General features: G+C 37.4%; 2 protein-coding genes across 2 annotated transcripts; one reads left to right on the top strand and one right to left on the bottom strand.

Annotated features, from left to right (window-relative positions):
- Positions 1–1,932: 1,932 nt before the first annotated feature.
- On the top strand, positions 1,933–19,276 carry LOC117987817 (peroxidase-like). Its single transcript, XM_069502798.1, has 11 exons — positions 1,933–2,212; positions 9,102–9,236; positions 9,666–10,005; positions 10,537–10,756; positions 11,244–11,418; positions 11,909–12,036; positions 12,523–12,705; positions 13,297–13,624; positions 14,090–14,221; positions 14,308–15,879; positions 16,281–19,276. The coding sequence occupies exons 3-11, from the start codon at positions 9,724–9,726 to the stop codon at positions 16,438–16,440; spliced, it is 3,180 nt and encodes a 1,059-aa protein (XP_069358899.1). The 5' UTR covers positions 1,933–2,212; positions 9,102–9,236; positions 9,666–9,723; the 3' UTR covers positions 16,441–19,276.
- A 3,825-nt stretch (positions 19,277–23,101) lies between these two features.
- On the bottom strand, positions 23,102–24,905 carry LOC117987763 (inositol monophosphatase 1). Its single transcript, XM_034974816.2, has one exon. The coding sequence runs from the start codon at positions 24,713–24,715 to the stop codon at positions 23,894–23,896; it is 822 nt and encodes a 273-aa protein (XP_034830707.1). The 5' UTR covers positions 24,716–24,905; the 3' UTR covers positions 23,102–23,893.
- Positions 24,906–25,022: the final 117 nt, after the last annotated feature.

Genomic DNA, 25,022 nt, shown 5'->3' with positions numbered 1-25,022 from the left:
AACCGATGACCTTCCAAGGATCTATGCGATCAGATTTTAACAAAACCTAAAGCTAAATGCATGAATAGGACTCATTCCCTTCTTTCATTCCATTCTTTTTCATTAAGGCAAATTAAATAAGTATTAAGTATTTAATATTTTTGAAGACTTCTTTAGTAATTGAAAGCTAAAACAAATTCTCAAGCCATAAAATCGAATCTCATTTAATCTACATGAAACGAAGTAAGAAACCCTCAAAACAAGTGACTAAATAATTTCGCAAACAGTTGAATCAATCCATTGAGCTGTGAAAAGTTTGTCAAAGATAATGTCTTATTGCAGAACTATCCGTCTCTTTGCCTAATGCCCAAGTTATTTAGATGAAACTGCACAAAAACTACTGTTTTGTAAATGTAATCATTATTTATTTGATTAATGTTAGCTTAATGATAGGCTAAGGCGAGTTTTACTAAACACATCGAAGTTTCAGCACGAAACTCCTTTTCTACTAACTAAACCAGGATTAAAATCGAAGTTCAATGAAAGAAATTAATTGTTAAAAAAAATGGAAATAAGCTTTCAGAAATTCAAGTAATCACTTAAATAAGTAATATTCTTTTTTTTGTCATTCATTTTAATTTATGTTAGAAAAACTTTCCAAAAAAAACTGATAAAACATACAAAAAATTAAGTAGGTAGGTGTTTTTGCTTTTCGATTAACTAACCTAATTGAAATATTTTCGCAAGCAATGCTAAAATCGCGGCATTTGTTTTTTGAAAAGACAATCGTTGAGAAAAAGCAAATCACATTTAAAATTTTCGATTGAGATCACACTAGGGACTTTTTGTTTCAAAACATTGTGTCTTGAGTCTTGATTCTTCTGTTTCTGGCAGAAAGGTCAAAAAACTAGCTAGGTACTTTTCCATGTAACAGTGACTATTGATTGGGTACGCAAATGTCGCTATGAGACTTCGAGAGGCATGAATACCCTTTTGTTTATTTTCGCCCAACTTAAACTACTTATACCTAGGTATATTTAAAACTAAATAGGTAGCAGGAGTTCAATAATTTAACTAAAAAATTAGGCCCCAATTAGACTATCTAGCCGTATAATATTATTACCTAGATGATTGCTTCGCCTGTGTATATTTACATTTTTAAAGATCCCGTGCGAACTTTACTGATTTTCCAGAGTGAAAATTACTTGATTTCTAAATAAGGATCCGGGATACAAGCTCCGTTAAGCGTTGGGATGCAAAAAGACAACACACTTTCACCATCTAAATAAAAAGGTAAAGGTGTCTTGACTGCCTGACAGACTGACTGATTTATCAACGCACAGCTCAAACTAATGGATCGGGCCAAAATCACGCAGAAAGTCATTACGTCGCAGACATCCGCTAAAAAAGGATTTTTGAACATTCAGCCCCTAAAAAGGTAAAATAAGGGGTTGAAATTTGTGTAGTCCACGCGGACACACACATAAGCTAGTTTAATACAAAATAGAATTATGAAACCTAGCTTTTCAATACCTAGTATTATAATTTTCCATGGAAATCATCAAAATGGCCTGCGTATTGCAAGGCAGGTAGGAAGGTATAATCCGTACAAAATGACTTTTCACGGGCCATTTTAACTCCACAGGTCAACTGTCATGTCAAAAGTACGATTCACCTTAAAAATAAATACTAAAATCGTACTTTTGACATGAAATTTGATACTTAAAGTTAAAATAGCGCGTGAGAAGTCATTTTGTACGCATTAGTTAGGTATTATTAGTTGTATCGATGTATCGAGCGTATCGTTAGTTTCGTCGTTAGATGTCCGAGCAAAGCCTTCGAAGCTTGTTGACAAACATACTCAACGATTGTTAAATGTTTACGAAACGGTGGGTAGAAAGAAGTGGAAGTATTTGAGCGCGCGCAACCCTCTCCCTCGAGCAGTAACGCGCAGCCGCGATGGCGATGTGCGCGCTTACACGCGGCAAATTCAAATTACGAACGCGCTCTAGTCAATTTTTAAGACTGATGGACTATGACTGCTAACTATACAGCTATTTCAAATATAGATTTAAAATATTAGGCTAAGGTTGGACTTAAGACATGTGACTGAATTTTTGACTGACCGTTGACAGTGACAGTGAATGTGACTGTGACCATATTATGTGACCCGACTTTGACTATGGATTGACTGACTGGATTAAGGGGTGTTCCTGATTCCTGCAACTTTAAGGTATGTACTTTTTAAGTGTAGATTTTTAATTTTGTCTCATTGCTATGCTCTATATATCTAACTAGCTGATGCCCGCAACTTCGTCCGCGTGGATTTAATTTTAAAACCCCGTTGGAACTTTTCGATTTTCCGGGATAAAAGGTAGTATCTGTTAAGTCAGGGTATAACTATTATCATTCCATATTTCAGCTAAATCGGTTCAGTCATTGTGGCGTGAAAGAGTACCTAACAAACATCCAAACATTTATTGTGATTATAAGGATAAAAATTGATTAAAAAAATAGCGAAATGTTTAAAATACATACAGAACCTTGGTTAAGAGTGAATTATTATTATTAAATTATCAATAGGTACCTACTGGCCGCAAAAAACTAATGATCGTAAAAAATGTAGAGCGATTTGAAGAGAATAATAATTAAACTAATTGTAGTGCAAATTGGAAAATAAGTTATTTATCATAGTGACAAACTAACCTAATCAAATAGTTTTAAGTAGGTTCGCAATTAATTTGATTTAATAAATATTTATTTCAATTATTAAGCATTTTTACGCTGAAAAGAATAAAAATAGAATTTTTCTCTTTCAAACAAAGCTGTATCTTTGAACTAATTGAAACTTTTCCATTTTTTGTGTTACGTTAAACCCTCCAGGCGCTTGCCCACCATGGTTTTTATTTTGTAAAAATTCAGTATAAATAAGTAAAAAGTTGCATACAAAAATCTTTTTTTGATTGCCATTACTTTTTCAAGTATATTCTTTCTTCTTTGGAATAATTATTTAGAATTATTAATTAATTGGAATATTGTACTTATATACTCACTATAACTATGTATAGTCATATTTTAACCAAAGTACGAATTTCACATCGAACCACGTAGAGGCCTACGGCGTAGAGGCAATTTTTCCAAAAACTATTTTGTATTTAATAATAACGATAACTACTTTAATGCTAATTGATATAGAATTTTCATTTGAATGTTTATTTAATTCGAATATTATAATGCTGACATTGATATGAAAATATATATTTCTAGATGACGCTCGCGACTTCGCCCGGGACTTTAACCCACGGAAACCACCACCACCACCACCACCCCGGGAAAAAATTAACCCACGGATTCGTTTTTTAACAATTCCGTAGCAACTCTTTCATTTTCCGGGATTAAAAAGGAGACTGTTCTTCCCCGAGATCCAAGCTATCTCTCTACCAAATTTCATCAAAATCGTTAAACAGATGGGGTCGTGAAAAGCTAGCAGACAGACAAACAAACAATCTTTCGCATTTATAATATTAAGTAAGGATTTATGAAAAGGATGCAATTTGTATACATTAAGAATCTTTTTTTAATAATGAAAATAATGCAACATAACTTAAAGCTAGCCTTATCTAATTACTATACAAATCATGCCCGCGTTGAATGGTGTCAAGAATACCGGCTGCATTTCCGCGCTGGACAGCCAGGCTGATCCGTTGCGCAAAAAATGAGCCAGCCCTTCTGTCACCAGATCAGACTATTAATCGCGGTGAAATGTCTCGTAAATTTTTTTTAGCACTAGGCTAGGACTCTATGGCCCCAGGGTCTCCACGGCAAACGAAACAAAAATGTAACTCTCGATAAGAGAGGCATACTTGCGCTGCTTGTCGTTTTCAGCCATTTCTGCTGCGACTATTATTTTTCAATTTTGATAATTTAATGATGAATTTATCACTATAGCTATTTACTAGCCGAAGAACGCATCTTCGTACGAGTGACAAAGACAGACCAAACAAACACACTTTCGCATTCATAATAATATAGGTAGTCCTAGTGACTAGCAAATTAATTAATATTAATGTTACTTAATAAGTTCACACTTAGTAGTATTTACGTAGTTAATATATTTTAATTATAATATTATATTTTTTATTGTTTTTTTTATTTTTTTTTTTGACCAAATAAACATGTTCAGATTACTTTCTACAAATATGAATGAATAACAACAATAAAAATGTATATACATACAGAAAAACTTATCACTAAAAAATTTATATTTACAAAAAATATACGCCGTCCAAATGGTCATTTATGGGCATTGTGCCCAAAACACTGGCGCTATTACCTCGCTGAACGGCAAGGCTCAACCTCAGGCTCAGGCTCAACCTCAGGCTCAGGCTCTTTTTTATTGTTTAAGCAAATTTTTAAGATGTTCACTTTTAGATTAGTATCTTTTAGTTAGTTTTTAGATTTTATCATTAACCACATCGATTGATTACCATTTACGTAGTAGATCAACTTGTTCTATTTTGTAACGTAGGTAACTTGCGCAGGTACTGGGAATAGCGGCTTTTATATTTTTAGTATATTTTATTTACTAGTAAACGATTGCAGAACGTCCACGCGGACGTAGTCGTGGGCATCAGCTAATGATTTATTGGTCTCTGGTATCAAAAAATAGACTATATGTTAGCGCACTTATAATAATGAATTATCTGTGACAGAAGTCACGTGATGTGTTGCATCACCATCTTGAATCGATTGGTATAAAAGCGAGAGTTTGATGATTCTTAAGGCCCATTAGACACCCCAACCCCCTAATAGTTGAGGCAGCGACATACACCCCCGACCGAAATGACCCCCCTGACAAAAGGCGCCCTAAGCACGTCCTTAACGATCCCGACGATCAAATCATGACCGACAATGCTCCCTATCTCGTAGGGCTACACAATCCAACCTTATCACAGCGTCTTCGCCGGCGAAGACGAGGTCCCCGATTTCTAACGTCACCCGGACGTGGGCTCACGCCACGGCCTCGGGTGCGTACGGACTAACCAGTAGTCCAACAACTCCACCCATCCCAACGTCATCCTAAGCCGTGGTCCGAGCCTCACAGGAGGCGCCCTTAGGAGGACGTTGCCCCCCGACCTCTCGAATTATTTCTTCGAGCTCTAGGGCTCACCGGTCACCCCCAGGCGGAGCTTCGCGCTCGCCAACCCCCCCGGTGACGCTGTAGCGGCCAGTAGGGCCTACGCAGCATAGTCAATCCGAAACAACACAAAAATTCTTAAGGCAGTCTGTGTTCAACCTCAGACTCATTCGACTATTAAATGCTTTTGTGTTTAAGTCGCATTTCTGATTGAGTGGTTTCAATAGCAATTGTGCCCTAATCAAGTTAATATTGCAGTAAGGTTATTATGAAAGGCAAAACTCTCGATAAGCCGCTGTGTGTCGTGGTTAATATTTAACTTCACTTCTGGTATGTTTATATATTATAGTATGAAATTATTATTGCACCTATCATAATATGCAACCACGAGAAGCTTCCTGCCAACAAGGTTGCCAAGCAAATATCCCAGTGTCCATATAACACGTGTATACGCAACCGCCGGCGTCCGCGTCTCCGCGTCGGTTCCAAGCGAAAGTGGTTTTCACTTTCACTGGGGTCAATGACGCGGGTAGGGCTGTCACTTGTCAATGTCAGATTGTGGTAGCTTACTAATTATTATGCTCCAGCTTATGCTCGCGACTTCGTGACGTGAACCACATTTCAAACCCCTATTTTACCCCTTTAGGAGTTGAATTTTCTAAAATCCTTTCTAAGCCGATCGTCGTAGCCGTCGTAATAGCTATCTGCATGCCAAGTTTCAATCCGATCCGTCCAGTAGTTTACGATGTGTGTTGATAGATCAGTCAGTCAGTCAGCCAGTTTTTCCTTGAATATGTATATATATACAGTCTAGCTTATTCCCGCGACTTCGTTCGCGTGGACTACACGAATTTCAAACCTCTATTTTACCTCTTTAAGGGTTAAATTTTCAAAAATCCTTTCTTAGCGGATGTCGTAATATCTACATGCCAAATTTCAACCCAATCCGTCCAGTAGTTTGAGATTTGTGTTGATAGATCAGTCAGTCAGTTTTTCCTTTTATACACACTATAGACTAATAGCGAGAGAGCCAGCGCGTGCCAGACTTTCGTTATTTTATAAAAGCTGATAGTTTCTCTGCGTATGCTTCCCAACACAGGGAGGAACGATCCGCGACTATGAAGTCTGGATCATTGTAACTTTGGGGAATAACAGGCAAAAGGTGTAAAAAAATCTTACGTCAAAGTATAGTCTAATCCATACTTATATTATAAACGCGAACGTGTGTCTGTCTGTCTGTCTACTAGCTTTTCACGGCCCAACAGTTTAACCAATTTTGATGAAATTTGCTACAGAGTTAGCTTACATCCCGGGGAAGGACATAAGCTACTTTTTATCGCGGAAAATCAAAGAGTCCCCACTGGATTTTTGACCTCACTCTACGCGAACGAAGTTGCGGACATTAATTACCTAGTTATTTTATATTTTCTTAGAATAAAATGGCTGAGCTCAGGCCGAGTTTTAGAGACTTGCCTGAGGCATTTTTAGAAAGTTATAATATGTATATCCGTTACGTAATATGGAATATCTTTTATATCTAAATTTACTTTAGGCGTCTCTAGTAACTTTCATTTACATAATATTCATAATAATTGCAAATCGCAAGTCAGCTCACGTCACATTTTGTTTGACTTTGCACACCGCCGCGCATACTAATTATTTTATACTGTTATTGCTCAAACAAACACAACTAAATCACTCTTGCGCAATAGGGATTATGGAATGATGAAGATCATCATATGAGTGTGACTTCACATAGACAATGTATCTTTGAGAACATTATTGGGGAACATTTCTCTACATACTATAAAATAAAGTCGCTTCCCGCTCTGTCTGTATGTATTTATGAACGCGTAGATCTTTTAAACTACGACACGGATTTTAATGCGGTTTTCACCAATAGATAGAGTGATTCAAGAGGAAGGTTTATAGGTATAGTATAATTACCTTGCACCCATGCGAAGCCGCGGCGGGTCGCTAGTATATAGCACAACATTTGAATGTTTAAGCCAAAGTCCATTCCGACATTCAGACATTTATTCCAAACTAGATGATGCCCGCGACTTCGTCCGCGTTGATTTAGGTTTTTAAAAATCCTGTGGGAACTATTTGATTTTCCGGGATAAAAATATTTTCCGATAAATTCCGGGTAGCCTATGTCCTTCCCCGGGATGCAAGCTATCGCTGTACCAAATTTCGTCAAAATCGGTTCAATGGATGGGCCGTGAATGGCTAGCAGACAGACAGACAGACAGACGGACAGACAGACAGACACACTTTCGCATTTATAATATTAGTATGGATAGGTAGGTATACCTTTTACACTTTTTGATGGTCAAATTCATTTATTTTCATTCATTGAATATATAAGGTAATTTAGGCAGTGGTGATAATTTACTTATTAACTACCTTCGTTCGCGTGGAATTAGGTTTTCAAAAATCCCGTGGGAACTCTTCGATTGTCCGGGATAAAAAATAGCAAATGTCACGCTCCATATCTTTATCTATAGGTACTCATGCACAAAATTATATTATCAACTAGCTGACCCGCCCCGGCTTCGCTCGGGTGGAATATAGAAAATAGAGGTGGGGGTTGAATTTCCAAAAATCCTGGAACACGTATTTCTTCATTTGTGACTGAAAACCAAAATACCAATTTTCATGCAAATAACTTGAAAAATGATGTACTTTCGTACAAATTTTCATCCCCTATTTAACCCACTTGGGGGTAGAATTTCGAAAAATCCTTTTTTAGTGGATACCTACTCTTTACAATGAACACACCCTCAAAATTTCATGTTTCTAAGACCAGCGGTTTAGGCTGTGCGTTGATATATATGTCAGTCAGTCAGTCAGGACTTTGAATTTTATATATACAGATCCGTTGCACCGTTGCGACGTGGTTTAAGGTCTAACTAACAAACAAACACACTTTCGCATTTATATGAGGGTACTGATGTCTTCTTGCACTGACTAGACTACTAGTCTAGTCTCTGAAGTTGTTTTAAAACTGCTATGCCGATCTGAGTTTGGCACCTGCTTAGAAAATATCCTTGCTAAATCATGACAATTTCTAATTATATTATTAATGTTATGTAATTAATTTTATATTCAAGAAAGTTCTAAATCTCATTTAAATGGTAGCCTGAATGAAAGTGGTATTGTCATTTCATAAATATGCAATTTCCCCTCTCACCGATATCTACATTCACCCCACCTTTGTATATTCTCAATAACAACAAATACCTAAAGTACTACTTACGTAGAAACTAGGAAGCCGGTTATGCCTACCACAGAATCCTTAATTCTAGGTACCTTTCAGGTAGACTCTTTTTTATAGTAAAAAAGAGACAAGAAGCACATGTGTGAAAATTTCAATTTTCAACTCTGTAACGATTCATGAGATAGGTAGGCACAGCTCGCGGACAGACAGACGTACGAACGGACGGAAGGACAGCGGAGGTTATAGTGGGTGGGTGGCTTAGTTAGGAGCTCGCATTCACACCCTTCGGGTACGGAAGGATCATCATCATCATGATCAACCCATCGCCGGCTCACTGCAGTGCACGGGTCTCTTCTCAGAGTGAAAAGGGTTTGGCCATAGTCTACCACGCTGGCCATGTGCGCATTGGTAGACTTCACACACCTTTGAGAACATTATGGAGAACTCTCAGGCATGCAGGTTTCCTCACGATGTTTTCCTTCACCGTTAAAGCAAGTGATATTTAATGACTTAAAACGCACATAACTCTGAAAAGTTAGAGGTGCGTGCCCGGGATCGAACCCCCGACCTCCGATTAGAAGGCGGAAGTCCTACCTATCACAGCTATACGGAAGGATACCCTGACAACATTATCATCGAAGGGCCGAAAGCGAAGCATGCTCTTTGGAGGAGTAAGACCTTGCACCCATACGTGCGCTGCACACCCTACACCATAGGTAAAGCAAGCACTGCCTATTAGTCTAATGAATATTTTGTTTCCAGTATCGAGAATGGAGATAACCTGGAGAGTCGCACTGAAGATGGTCAGCTGCCGGCCGCTAGCGCGCTCCGACAGTCCCCTCTGTTGGAGCAGTGCCCCCTCAGAGGCCCGCCCAAATGTCCACCAGCTTCCAAACGGTAAGAGAAACCCGCCCCGGCTTCACTCCTCGCGTCCATTGCTGGACATAGACTTTTCCGAGAGCACACGTAACTACACACGGACCTTCGACTTTCTCATCCAGTATCCACCCACCCTAATTAGGTAAAAATCATGCCCGCATGGAATGGTGGAAAGAATAATTTACCAGAATTAACCACGGTGAAATGTCTCGTAAGAATTTTTAAAATTTCTAAGACGCTGAGAGTGACCATTGAGATGTCCACATCCCCTCCCTTCCCCCCCTCCATTAAAAAAGTCACTACTAACAATGTTCCTATATGATGCCGCGAAGAAAGCGAGGAGGGATATGGCTAAATCTATGTCTATTAAATAGCCCGCTTCCATCTTAGACTGCATTGGACTGCATCGGAATTCACAAAAGGCGATAACCCTCACACTCTTTACAGGTACCGCACCCACGATGGCACTTGCAACAACCTGAGCCGCCCCCGCTGGGGCGCCACCATGACCCCCGTCCAGCGCTTCATACAACCCGTCTACTCCGACGGCATCCAAGCCCCCAGGCGCTCCATATTCGGCCACAAGCTGCCCTCCGCTAGAGAAATAAGCGCTCTCGTCCATGAGGACAAGAACGCAGAGAACACTGGGATCACCCATCTGTTGATGCAATGGGGGCAGTTCCTGGACCATGATCTCACGGCGACTTCACAGTCAAGAAGTTTTAATGGATCAGTGCCGAGGTGCTGCAAAGATGGTGGAAGAGATTTTATTCCCAAAGAACTCATGGTGAGTTTAAATTTCATATGTTGTGCGTATTGCTTACTGCTATGACAAATAATAAAAAATACAGAAAAGACTTAAAAACAAAGGGTGACTTTTATCACTACAGTGACCTCCAGGCAATCCATACTTAAGAATTTATAGAACTGTAAGACGGGGTATGACGTTGTTATGATTTTAAGAAATTGTACTGTGTAGTTGTGACATTGGATATTATTAAGCCATACGCGCGTGACAAGTTGACAACGCTTTAGCATGAACGCTCTCATGCCTAATACCAGCGTAAAGGCAGCGTAAGTTGTTGCGTGGTGACCATCGACTCGAGAAGAAAAAGAAGGCAACGTAGCCGACTGCATGCAGCAGCAGCATACGGTATATTGTCGCTGCGGCACTACTGATTACTATTTATTTCTATGGAATACCTTCCGTGGCTCGAAGGACTTGTATACCTTTAGTTTCATTTGACCGTCAAGAACAACGCCCCGTTTATCTTTGTACGCAGCCTTCGGATAAATATTCAAAACTATTTTCTTTCAGCATCCAGAATGTATGCCAATAGCAGTCCCACCATCAGACCCGTTCTACGGTCCCCGCGGGGTCCGTTGCCTAGACTTCGTGCGATCCTCTCCAGCCCCTCGCGACGACTGCGCGCTGGGCTGGCGCGAGCAGTTCAACCAAGTGTCGGCGTACATAGATGGCTCTCCGCTATATGCCAGTTCCGCTAGACAGTCGGATAAACTCAGGCTGTTTAGAAATGGTAAGTTTTACTGTCTTTATTGGTCTTTTCAGGGGTTCTGTACCATTTCGAAGCCAAAGTCTCTGGCCTTTTTCCCCCTAATTTTAGAGTCATATGATGCAAAAATTCTTCGAATTCCATTCTTCCTTGAATTCTGGATTTTATATTAGAACTGTACTTTTTGAACGAGCATTTTCCTAGCTACTACTAAAACTTAAAATTTTTGACTATCAAGTCCTTCGTTATCAAAATCATTGAGTAAAAAACAATGTGTTTTATCAAGTTCAAGAAATCTCAAGATTTCGATAGGTTTAGCGTAACAGCCACTTTTAAAGATCTATTTTAGAAACTCGGAGTATTGAGTGCATGGGTCTAATAACAGTGCCCTGTGGTACACCTCTGTCCTTTCAGAGAACTGATATTCTTAAGACTTGAGAGTGTTCACAAAGCTTTAGGACATCTTCCCAAACTAGTTTAAGTATTCAAAAGATTTATTCCTCTCATTCAGGCATGCTCCAATACGGTCGGGTCCAACAGCGTCGTCCCCTACTACCAACTGACCGTGATGAATTGTGTCGGGGCGGCGCTGTCTCCACAGACTGCTTCAAGTCTGGTGACGCGAGAGTCAACGAGCACCCAGGCCTCGTCGCCGCGCATATCGTGTGGCTCAGGCAACATAACAGGTATGACTTTGTGTGGTAGGTATAAGGTACTATCGGGTGGTGCAGAATCTAGATTGATCCTGATGCTTTTCTTGCATCGATTCTTATGATTACGGTCGATCAGATTTTATTTATTAGTCTTTCACTCGTGTATACTTAACAACACTCAAATCCTGCATTGAAATACACAGCTTCCTTTTATGTAGTTTGATCAATACGGTCGATCAGATTTCATTTATTGGTATTTGTGTATTCTTAACAACACTCGTCAAATCCTGCATCGAAATCCACAGCTTCCTTAAATTTTGTACGTAGTTTGATCACTTTAAACAAATCATCAGTTTCATCACTTTCATATCTCTCTTCTCCGCATTATACTTATACACTCCTATCATACTATATTTGCCAAAATCACAATATTAAATTATTAACTATTTTTCAGTTACTTGATTTGATATTGATATAATGTTTCATCAATTTGGTGTTGTTTTAGAATTTTGATTTTCCACAGAATGGCTCAAGAGCTGGCGCACCTAAATCCACACTGGAGTGACGAGAAGATCTACCAAGAGACGCGGAAGATTGTCGGTGCCATGATACAACACATCACTTACAGAGAGTTTCTGCCCATTGTTTTAGGTAAGAAACCACTAGATATGAAATTGTAGCGTAATATTTGACTACACTTGAAATCCACTTTACACCAAATTATACTTAGGTAATTACCTACATGAAATTTTCTAAGCAACATGTGTCTAAATCTAAATTCATTTTATTCTTGAGTCAAAAAAATGGGCTTTACGAAACAAATATTGTAGGTTAAGTCTTCTTTCATTTTGTCTTTCCATCTAGTCAACTTTCAGTATAGTTAATTACTTTTTTCTCTTCTAAATAATATCTGTCCCGGGTTTACTCGCGGCGCGTGCGCGAACGGACTCCCTTGAAAAAGGACCCCGTATGGGTTCGAAACTAGTCGGGCTAACGTCGACTACACACGTGAGTAAAGCCGGGACATATTATATTATTTAGAATGGAAATCACTCACGGTAGTTTAAACGCTAAAATACTTTTTTCTCGTTCTTTATCATTCTCAAATTCAACCAACACAATTTTTTTTGGTTCCAGGTTCAGAAGTGATGCGATTATTCGAGCTGGATCTCCAGCAGAAGGGCTTCTATCGCGGCTACAGTCCAAAGATCAACGCAAGTCCTGCCAGCGCCTTTGGTTCCGCCGCCTTCCGCTTCGGACACAGCCTCGTACAACCTTCTTTGATGCGCTTCGATAGGTTCCATCGTCCCATCGCAAACAGTAAGTAACTCATCTATTAGCTCATGTTTTTCTTTAAAAAAAGTTAAAACTATGTTTTACTTCATGGTGTAGTCCCAAGATAAAACTGCAAGTAGCTTGGGATGGTAACCTTTGATAGACAGCATCGCCATAGCAGTTGAATCCAATACAAGCATGCATTGATACACTCAATCAAATGCCTTCTTTGTTTACAAAGGGTGTCGTACAAGGAAGTCATCTTGCCATTATTTTACAAAAAACATTTTAGACTTTATTTAATTTTAGTATTGTCAATCCTGCCCCCCAATTGTGTAAGAATAACCATTTCATGGCTATCGCAATCGTCAAGAAATTCTGCCCTTTGATTGGTTGATTCGCTGTTTAAATTTTTTCACAGCCAATCAAAGGGCAGAATTCTTGACGATTGCGATAGCCATGAAATGGTTATTCTTACACAATTGGGGGGCAGATCAGTTTAAACTTTTGTACAATTGAATGAATACCTACCAATAATATCGTGATTGCTGGGCAATGATATATTTTTCTAATTGAATTTTTGAACTTCGAAAAGTGTAGTGTACCTACTTAGTATGAATATTTTGATTTTGACAGACGTCTCCCTCCACAACGAACTAACCAATCCATCAAACATCTGGAGCATGGGCGCCGTAGACCGCTTACTACTAGGTATGGTCAACCAACCCATACAAAAACGAGACGAATTTATCACCGAGGAACTCACCAACCATCTCTTCCAAACTCCTCACTTCAGCTTCGGGATGGACTTGGCTGCCATCAATATACAGAGGGGGAGGGACCATGGGGTTCCTCCATATACGACGTGGAGAGAACCTTGCGGACTCACGTCCATTACCAACTTCGATGATTTATTCAGGGTGATGCCAGCAAGGGCAGTGAGGAAACTGAAGGTTTTATACAAGTAAGAATTTATACTTTTAAGTCTTAAGCTGTACACTGAAAACCAGTAAAACACCAGATTCAATCACTCCAAGATGTTCGAATCTCCTGCCGCAATGGCCTTTTCAGTATCTCCTTGGGTTGGAAATGGCAATAACTTCAGAGAATTTATAGAAGTAAATGGATGTAGGGAAAAGGATGTAGAGAGTAGAATGGTCACTAAAATATCGCCAAAGTGCCCAGATTATATGTAAAATAAAGTGCCCAAATTTTCAGTGTACGAAATATATTTAAAAATTTAGGTTCTTTAAGCACGGTTAAATTAAAAAAAACGTCACGCTAATTGATGCAAGGTATTAACTATTAATCTACCAGATCTATAAGCAAAATAAAAGAGAGGTTTTCAAATAGGGTGAACTTTAAAAATATAATGAATAGCGAAGATTAATTCATGTTAATAAATGCTTTCATTCATATTTGCTTGTAGACACGTGGACGATATAGATCTATTTACCGGAGGTATGGCTGAGCGCCCGGTCGTTGGAGGCTTAGTGGGACCAACATTGGCATGCATCATAGCGCAACAATTTACCAACCTTAGGAAAGGGGATCGCTTTTGGTAAGTTGTTGTGATAGTGGTACCAACTTTATATTTTAAAACTCGAATCATATAAACTAATTAAATTTTCTTTTTCAATTTTTCAGGTACGAAAATGGAGGGTTCGAATCTTCTTTGACACCAGCACAATTACAACAAATACGCAGAGTATCTTTAGCTCAAGTGCTTTGTCGTACTTTGGACAGCATTGACAGCATTCAACCGTTCGTTTTCTTATCAGCCGATAACCAAGATAACGATCGAATCTCTTGTCGCAACGGACACCTGAACAACTTTGATTTATCCCCTTGGGTAGAAATAAATTCAGATTCAAACAATGCCATAAAGAAATCAGAAGAAGATGACTCTACGACAAGAAGACCAGCCAAACCTAAGCCCATTACAACTAAACCTAAAACAACTAAAAAACCACAAAAAGGTTCAAAAATCCCTAACCAAAATAAACCAATTGCAGCACTTGTAAATAAACCGCAAAAACAAAACCACAGACTGAACCGGACTGAAACAGACAGTAATAAGACTACAACTGAAAACACTAAACCTGTTCCTATAGTACAAGTTATAGATGATAAACTAGACTTTAAAATAAAGACACGACGTTACAGTGACTCTGATCCTGACACTAGACAGTATAACAACGACTATTACGACGACGTACAAAGCGTTCAATCTGTGGTAATTAATAACTCACCGCATAAACGACCTAACAGTAGACCATACATATCTGTGACTGAAAACATTGACAAATACACATATCTGATAAATTACGTACCAAGACCTACTACTCGACCTTGGCGACAGACCACAAGACGACAGAATTATGACAGAGATAAGAATGATAGAGACGTAGTTAAAGTTACATACCAAAGTTATGACGATACATACAGAAGACCTAACAGACCTTACCATAATAATAGACACGACTTAGATAATAAATTTGAATCTAGAATAAACGTACCAGTGACTGAAAACTCTCGATCATCAGCTAGATCTAATGACGATTATACATCGACATCAAACGACAAACTTTCTACAGAAATGTTTATAATGACAAACAGACCGAAATCTCTTACAGACAAAACTACAGACAAAGTGGACCCAACTACTGAAAATGTTTACAAACTCCTAACTTTTGGATACGTAGGCACTTATAAAGGAAGCATTACTAATAATGATAAAATTACTACTGAAAAAACTAAACCAGATTCTATTAGTAAAGACTTTTCGACTGTTGAAACTGTAAAATCCGACGACACTGCAAATGACCTAAATCACAGCAAACTATCAACTTTCTTGCTATATGAGACAGCTACGAAACCTTACAATTTACAAAGACCAACTAGACGAAACGATGAAGACGATTTGACTTCGGACGTTAAAGATAAATACTATTACATGCATAACATTTTGCATAAATATAACTCGACAGATCTTAAACTTAAAAATGTTCAAAAGAAAAACGAACCGAAAAAATCTAATGAAACACCAACTAGTAATAGTAATATGGATATCCAAGAAAGATCTGGAAACGATCAAATAGAAAGTACAGAAGAAATCAAAGCAGCGCGTGGAGACAAACCCAGACTGACAATTAGGAAACCGTCCAGCTCCGCAAAAACACCTTCTGTGGCGTTCCAGATTATACCAAGTGAAAACATGTAAGTTAATCATTTTGGTTGAAACTGTATCACTTTATAAATATACTACTTAGATATTATTTTAGTTTTTCGTCAATTGGATAGTTGCAATTTTTGGGATCCGGAAACTAGATATTTCCTTCATCTGATAGTCATTTTTAAAAAGAAGTAAGAAGATTACCAAAAAAAGTGTACCTATATCTAATATTAACTATGAGGTCAGGATCAGGTGTATGGGTTTAATGAACTGCCTTACCCCTTCCAAGTTAGCCCACTTCCATCTTACGCTCGATCATCACTTACCATCAGATGAGATCGCAGTCAAGGGCTAACTTCTATCAAAATAACAAGTTTCTGCCGCTTGTGGAATGTGGATACCTCATTGTGCGTATTAGGAAATTTATAGAACAATTTTGTTTCAGTCCATCCCGATGGGCAGTATACGACGAGAAAGAGGACCTCCCAGAGAGCCCGCCACAGCGCATGCCTGCCGTCGAGCTAGACCCCTACGCGCTGAGGGAAATCCCCCGCCCCATGGACTTCCACTCCTTGAGACGAAGGCCTGGACGACGTCGTACTTAAAATGAAATAAAATAATTTATAGACACAACAGGACGTCACACAGATCATGCGCGTACGCGTAAACATCATCATCATCAACCAATAAACATCCACTGCTGGACATAGGTCTCTTGTAGGGACTTCAACACGCCACGGTCTTGCGCCGCCTGAAACCATCGGCTCCCTGCGACTCGTCTGATGTCGTCCGTCCACCTAGTGGCGGGTCTTCCAGCGCTGCGTCTTCCGGTGCGAGGTCGCCATTCCAGCACCTTGGGACCCCAACGTCTATCGGTTGTACTATATGCCCTGCCAATTGCCACTTCAGCTTCGCAACCCGTTGAGCTATGTCGGTTACTCTAGTTCTCCTACGGATCTCCTCATTTCTGATTTGATCACGTAGAGAAACTCCGCACATAGCTCTCTCCATCGCCCGCTGAGTGACTCTGAGCTTTCTTATGAGGCCCATAGTTAGCGACCATGTCTCGGATCCATATGTCTCACGTATACGCGCATCGATGCGCGTATACTGTAATATAAAGTCCCGCAAATTGCTATTGCGCTGGAACTATGTCTCATTAACATCTAAATGACGTCTTTTTACGTCAGCCGAAATAAAAATATACCATCAGCTCGAAACTTCAGTCAGTGCTGACTGCTGACGTCATTAAAATGGCGGCCACGCGTGTTAGCAATTTGCGGGACATACACGTTGAACAATTTGCAGTTGGATTCACGGAAAAAAGCTCTGTGTTTGAATCTAAACAATTTGAAGATTAATCTGGTGGTAAAGGCGCATCGACGAGGGTGTCTGTTCCACTGTACGATAGGTTCCACAGTCAATTTACCGTTTTCTCGTGCAACATGAAAATATAACAGTAAACTCAGAACTATTTTTATCTCAAAACCATCTCTGCAATTCTTTGTACCCACTACAACTTCTATATAGGTAGTTCTTTCGAGACGCTGCACTATGTGTAGGTATGTGTGATAATTTGAACAATACCTACCTAACTACCTAACCTTAATTACAGTGTCATTTACAAGGTGACAAAATGGTAATGCATAATTTATAAGATTGTCTTGCCTAATTAGTATTTATCTAAACAAATTAAGTTTAATGTGTTGTAGGTAGTTATTTCCTTTGGAAAACTTAAGATAAGGGACCTTTTTTAATAGGTATAATACCTACCTAACTTATGATCTGACAACTAACAATGACTAGATATAAAACGATAACCAATTTACTGACTGACTTCGCCTAACTAACCTATTAGATACCTTTAACTGTTTGACATTGACTTATTATTAGTAGATAACATTTATTACCGCCTAAGAAAACTGACTATTACCGTTCTACCGATTAAAAATACTGAGGTGCTTAAAACTCATCGGTGATTAAGATTTTAGCGCTTACTGCTTGAAAGTCTGACTGAAGTAGGAATCTGTACCATCTAATAGGTACCTAACTGACGACTTGACTGAATAGCGGACTGTTTAAATACTGACACTTAAGACTTGTCCATGAGACAACTGACTGATTACTTGACCCGCTAATACCCGATTAATACCGCTTGACATCTCGACGATTACTTGAACAATTAGGTGCCTCTCAACTTTGACAAATTACCTGTTCGATTACTCACAAGCACAACTCTTCGATGACTTCTGACTTATTACCATTACTGGTTCGATAACTGACAATTCTGCAATCTGCGGTGACTTCTGGTACTACTTAATTCTGACAAATTACCGATGACAGTTTTTTTTATATGATGGTGACTTGACTGGTTACCTACTAATAACGACTCTTTCATGACTATTTGCCAAACCTTAATATTACCGCTTAATACGACAGGAGTGCGACTCTAACAACTCTATAAATTATGTGGATACCTACTACTCGACTGAATATCTTTAAAATTCGGCGGTATAAGTATCTCTTATCGACTAATACAAAAGTACTAAATTTATTCGATTAGAATATTTTTTGAATCTGAATTTTATTAATTTATCTCTACGTTTTACAAATTTAAAACTGTGTATAAGTATCTGACTACCAATGATTAAACTGATTACCGCTTGACCGCTTGACAAATGACCGCTTAAGTGACTTATAATTTCATGCCTACTTTACTGAATATATAGATCCTGACAGCTATGATAAATTACCTCTTGACCTACTTTACTGTAACCGTATAATATTATAATATAAGGATATATTATAATAATATTATAATATAATAATATAAGGATTATATTATAATCCTTTCAACTGGTTACTGTTGACAAAGTTTAAATTTCCCGCTTGACTCTGACATTAAAACTTAAACTGACGATAAACTATTTAGCGAGCTCTGACTCATTACTGTTCGATACTTACAATAATGTACTTGACACTATTTGATTAACACTAGCAATTCGACTGATTACCGCGAGAGTGCGATATATTTACTGGTTTAAATAACAAGTGACTTGCCTGATTACCAATTATTTCTGACTTATTACTCCTTGACACGTCATTTGACTGAAAGGCTCGACAGTAAAGAACACGATAATTCTTGAGTGACTTAACTAATTTGTGCGAAATTGAGAATTCAGACATATTACTGCTTGATCACCCTAGCTAATTGATTACCGATCAAATTTTAACCTATTACCAGTTAATACCTATATAGCGACGTAACTGATTACTGCTACGCCTACACATAACACATATGAGACATAACTTGTATTAAAGCAACTTGACTGATCACCAAACAACACATACTGACTTATTACCACTTGTTAACTAGCGTTAGAGACTTGATTAATTACTGCAAGATTATGAAACATAACTGCTTAATAATAGCATCTTGACTGATTAAGGTAACGACACCAATTATGGACGGTTTAAGGACAAAAAAATATATATTTCAATATATCTCCTTAGATAAGAAACATATACAGTTAGAACTAAATGTAGCATGAAGGTTGGGTTTTCCTTTATGTAATTTAATTATAATAACTAGGCTAAGATAACTAGGTCAAATAAAATAATTAAAATATTCAAACTGTATTTAAAATATTCATTCAACCAATGATGTACAGTAAAAATCTGGTAATGGACACCCAATAATGAACAAGATCTAGTAATGGACGCCCATTAATTATGGACATCCAATTAATGGACAATGGACGGACAGATAGGTACCAACTTGTTTTTATATTTATGAAGCCAGCATGGTGGAGGATGCAATGGTAAAAATGAAGAACTGAGTTATGAGTATGATTCTTTCATATTTATTAACTAAAAACTAATTAGTCAGAAAAGTATTCATTTAAAACGAACCTCTTATTACTTGTTTTAAAAAATAGCTGGTTAACAAAATAAGAAATACACTGTATCAAAAATTACAACCTATGCTGATAGGTACCTTGTAGGTGTTTACTTATTACAGATAATCATAAGAACTTTGATAACATTATTTAACTTAAGTATCTATTACTAATTTGTAAGGAGATCAAAAATTTCACGTAGATCAACATCTATGTTCTAAATATCGCATTTTGTTCATTCGTTTATAAGCTACGATGCTCTAGACAGCTACACAGATACATATGTTAAACTTATAACAACCCTCGTTTCTTTCGTCGGAGGTTAAAAAATAACTGAAATAAAATTGATCTGTCCATCACTGGGAACTGTAGAATTCCAGTAATGAACATAATATGTCTATAACTGGGTATTCTTTAGTTTCCAATTATGGACATTTTATGTCCATTACTGGATTCTGTAGAGCAAAATAAAAATAAAGTACCTAGTTACTTTGAAAGAGAAAATTGAGCATCGCACAATAAAGCTCAAATTCTAGAACAGACAAAAAAAAGTAGTTGTGACACAATGTTCATGATTGGTAAATGCTTGAAAAAAAAATCCAGTAATGTACATCATCAAATTCGCATTACAAATCAAAACTGTCCTGGCTTATTGCTGTGGATTATTTGGTCAATTTATCATACTACACATAAAATAATGTCTCATTTCTATACCACACCTCTATTAGAGTCTATAAACAAAAGTATTCACTTACTTCCTTAATGATTTCCTTAATAGAACTGGATTATTTGTGAACAACTCACTGCACACGAAACTAACCATTCGCCATTTTGAAACAAAATGGCCGAGGGAAATGATACGTCACCTTTTGACAGATGGGCTGTCAAAGTCTATGTTTAAGTGTTGCCAGAATTTAAAATCAAATTTGTACCCTTAATTTATAAACTTTTTTCTTTTTTTGTCCATTATTGGGGTGATGTACAACACTGGTGTCATTACCTTACCGCTTTATAGCTATCTAGCGGCTTAGTTGATTACCGCAAGACTGTGACACATAACTGTTTGTTAACACGAGCAACTTGGTCGATTACCGATTCACACTGACTTATTACCGTTTGATAATTCTCTAGCTAGCTGACAACCGCAAAAGTGTAACACAAAACTGCTTGATAACTGTAATCACTTGACTGGTTGCCGACTTCACTGACATAGGTAGGTACCGCTTGAAAACTCTCTAGCAACTTAGTTGATTACCGCAAAACTGTGACACGTAAGTTGCTTGATAACTCCAGCAATTTGACTGATTACCGCTTTGAACTGACTTATTACCGCTTGATGACTCCCGTACGACATTACTTACCGCAAGAGTGACACATAATTACTTGATAGCTCTAGCAGCTTGACTAATTACTGATTTACACTGACTTATTACCGTTTGAAAACTCTCTAGCAACTTAGTTGATTGCTGCAAAACTGTGACACGTTAACTTGATAAGCTTGCTAGCTCTAGCAATTTGACTTATTACGGATTTAAACTCAATTATTACCGCTTGATGACTAACGACTTTGTTGATTAACGCAAGACTGCCACATAATTACTTGATAACTCTAGCAACTTAACTAATTACCGATTGACACTTATAACTCTTCACGACCGCAAGACTGACACATCAAGACTTGACAACTCTAGCTATTTGACTAATTACTAATTTTCACGGACTTATTACAGTCTGCATCCTCTACCAGCTTAGTTGATTAGCAAGACTAACACAACTCCTTGATAACTCTAGTTACTTGACTAATTACTGATTTACGTACTTATTACCCTTTGTAACCTCTCCAACAACTTAGTTGACTACCGCAAGATTGTGAAACAATTCCCCGATAACTCTAGTAATTTGACTGATTACCGATTCGCACTTATTATCGCTTAATAACTCTTTAGCGACTTAACTAATTACCGCAAGACTGTGACACATAACTGCTTTATGACTCTAGCAAATTAGCTGATTACTGATACACTGACTTATAACTCTCCAGTAGAGACTTAGCTGATTACCGCAAGACCTGAAGACATAACTGCTCGATAGCTTTAGTAACTGACTGGTTACTAGACTGTGACATATTACCCCTGGATTATTATATCCAGCAAGTAGCAACATTACTGATAAACGCCAGATCCTGACATAATATTACCACTTGATAACCCTCTGCCACTCGACTGATTACCACTCAACTCTGACATATTATTACGGCCTGATGAGCAGCTGGTGTGATTACAACTTATTACCACTTTTTCCTAGTAGATTATCACTTAAAACTGTGCTAAATAACAGCTTTGAGTATAATATCTCCCTAGCGACATGATTATTACCGATTGATTCACTCTTCTCAACTCTTGACTATGGACACGACTGATTACCGCCCTACTCTGACCAATTACCGCTTGATATCTCTAGCGGCTAGTCTCATTACACCGATCATCTCTTGACTCATTACTACTTGCCAACCCTCTAAGAACTTGACTTAATATAGGTACCGTAAAACAAATCTTTATGATTACTGACCCTCGCTGAATTATTACCGCTTGATAATATACTTAACAGAATAATGATTGACTTTACGGACTGATCTCATTATATTTCTATTTAATAGTTAATACTGACCATCTTTTGACTAATTACTGAGACAGAAATAAGGACCAAAGACTAAATAAAATATTGACTGAAATAGGTAATGTAAGTGTGATTATAGCAAACTTTAAACTAACTTAGTTTTCCACCAACATAATTTAAGTAGAAGTGAAAATGTTTAAACTTTAAATCAAAATGTTATATAAAATATCTATATTGTAGACAACATAATTATTCATACCTACTACTTAATGTTATAAAAGCGAAAGTGTGTCTGTTTGTTTGTCTGCTAGGATAACGGCCCTTCTGTTTTTAATGTACTTTGGTACAGAGATAGTTTGTATCCCAGGGGCAGACATACTATTTTTGGTCCCAAAAAATCAGAGTTCCAACAGGATTTTAAAAACCTAGATTCACATTTCACATGGACTTTGCAGGCATCATCTAACTTTTAGTTTGTAATAATATGTAAGCTTACTGATAAATATTGTACTTATAAGTAAATTAATTAATTACTAATGGCATTAATTTCCTTAATAGGTTGGTTGGATGGAAGCTGGAACATAACACTTAAAAACACCTACCATGACAAATTATGTTACAATTAAGTAAAATAAATTTTATTAATTTAAATACTTAAGTCAATAAATTATAGAAAATCTTTTGTTGTTTTTATTTTTATTTATAGCTAAAGGAAATAGCTGGGTATGTACAATTAAAAACTAAAAGGAACTTTGGTCACATATCATTTATTTTATCAAATAAAATGCACTTACAATATTTTGTTCCAAAAGATAACTCTTATTTTTAACCGACTTCAAAAAAAGAAGGAGGTTCTCAATTCGTCGGAATCTTTTTAGACTAGCTAGTTAATAGGTAAATAAGAATAAGAAAATTTACCATTAAATAAATGTAAGTAAAATTTATTTTTACTACTTACCTATAAAGTAGGTATAACTAAACAAAAATACTTGGTCAATTCTCTAATATGTAATTAGTTTGAAAAATAAACATTTTTATTTTGGCATCATTCAAGTAAGTAATAATACTTAGCATTACATAATTACTTTAATCTTCAGAAACCTATCTATATATAAATAACATAAAATAAACTATAATTCCATCAGATCAGTGATTTATAATCACAACTTTTACACCAATAATTAATTATATTAACACTAAATAATGTAATCAAAACTCATTAAGTACATGGTGAAAATTATAAACATTTAATACCTAATTAAAACAGGAAATTAGGAAATTGACTTAGAAATAAACACATCCACTGGTAATAAAGATCATTTATATGTAAAACATAATATAACAGACTAAAGGAAATAGATAGAGCCAATGTAACATGTTTATATAAGTGAGGTCATTTCTTGACAATGTTATATTTTGCATAGCATAATAACACTTTTAATAAAGTGGTATGATCTCACATATAAAATTTGCTTTTCAAAATCTGTTGTACATGCAAGTTTATTCTATCTATTTCAGTAAGTCTGTCTTATTCATATTTTACTCAGTCCCTCTCAGGATAACATTGATGTAGCACAGTAGACATCTCCTGAGCCAGCTCAGCACTGCTTGCACACAAGACTCGTCGAGAGAGAATGTCAAATGGGCCACCAGCAGGGTCAATACAGACTCCACCCGCTTCCCTAACAATAATATCCCCTGCAGCAATGTCCCAAGCATGGATACCAAACTCAAAATATGCATCCGCACCTCCTAAAGCTACCATAGCCATGTTCAGAGCAGCAGAACCAACAGTCCTTACCCCCTGCGATTTATCAACAATCATCTTAAAATTCTCTAAAACAGCTTTCTTTTTCTCCTCATCCCTACTTGTTCCAACTTCAAATGATACAAGAGCATTTTTCATGTCCTTAACTTGAGAAACATGGATGGGCTTGCCATTTAGGAATGCTCCTTGACCTTTTTTGGCAGTAAACAGTTGGTTAACAATAGGATTGAATATTATACCTGCCACAGCCTCCTTATTGATCGTTAGTCCGAGAGATATGCAACTGCTGGGATAACCATGAATGAAGTTTAACGTGCCGTCGATTGGGTCGATTATCCACGTCGGTTCGTCAGTTAAAACACATTTAGCACCTTCAGCAACCGATTCTTCGCCGATAAACTTGTGTGAAGGAAACTTCTTCGAAAGTCCGCCAATTAAAGTGTCTTCTACCTTTTTATCTATTTCCGTGACTAGATCAATATCGGAAGACTTTAGTTTGTATTCCTTACAGCCAGAAGTATACTCAGTTATAAGGTTTCCGGCACTTTTCACGAGTTCCAAACCAGCCTCGAAGTATTCGTCGATTGCGTCAGACATTTTATATGGTAAAAGTTTGACAAAATGTTGTGGTCTTAATACACAAAATCACTACAGCAGCAAGCACGTTTTATAGATATTTTGTTTTCTTATTTTGTAAAGTACTCGAATCAAACTCTTAGTACAACAAATACAAATTACAAAATGAAATTTGAAATTTGAATTGAATACTTTGACATTGAAATTTGAGTTTGACATCATCTGTCATCTCAGTCAACCAACCATAGAGTAAGACCGACTCTCAGACTAAGAATTAAGTCTGAGGACCGACATCACACGTTGTTGAAAACCATAGTGAAAACGCTCG

The sequence above is a fragment of the Maniola hyperantus genome, chromosome 13 (assembly GCF_902806685.2).
Source record: "Maniola hyperantus chromosome 13, iAphHyp1.2, whole genome shotgun sequence".
Lineage (NCBI taxonomy): Eukaryota > Metazoa > Arthropoda > Insecta > Lepidoptera > Nymphalidae > Maniola > Maniola hyperantus.
The sequence above is the reverse complement of the archived record's forward strand: the minus strand, read 5'-3'. Positions and strand labels throughout refer to the sequence as shown.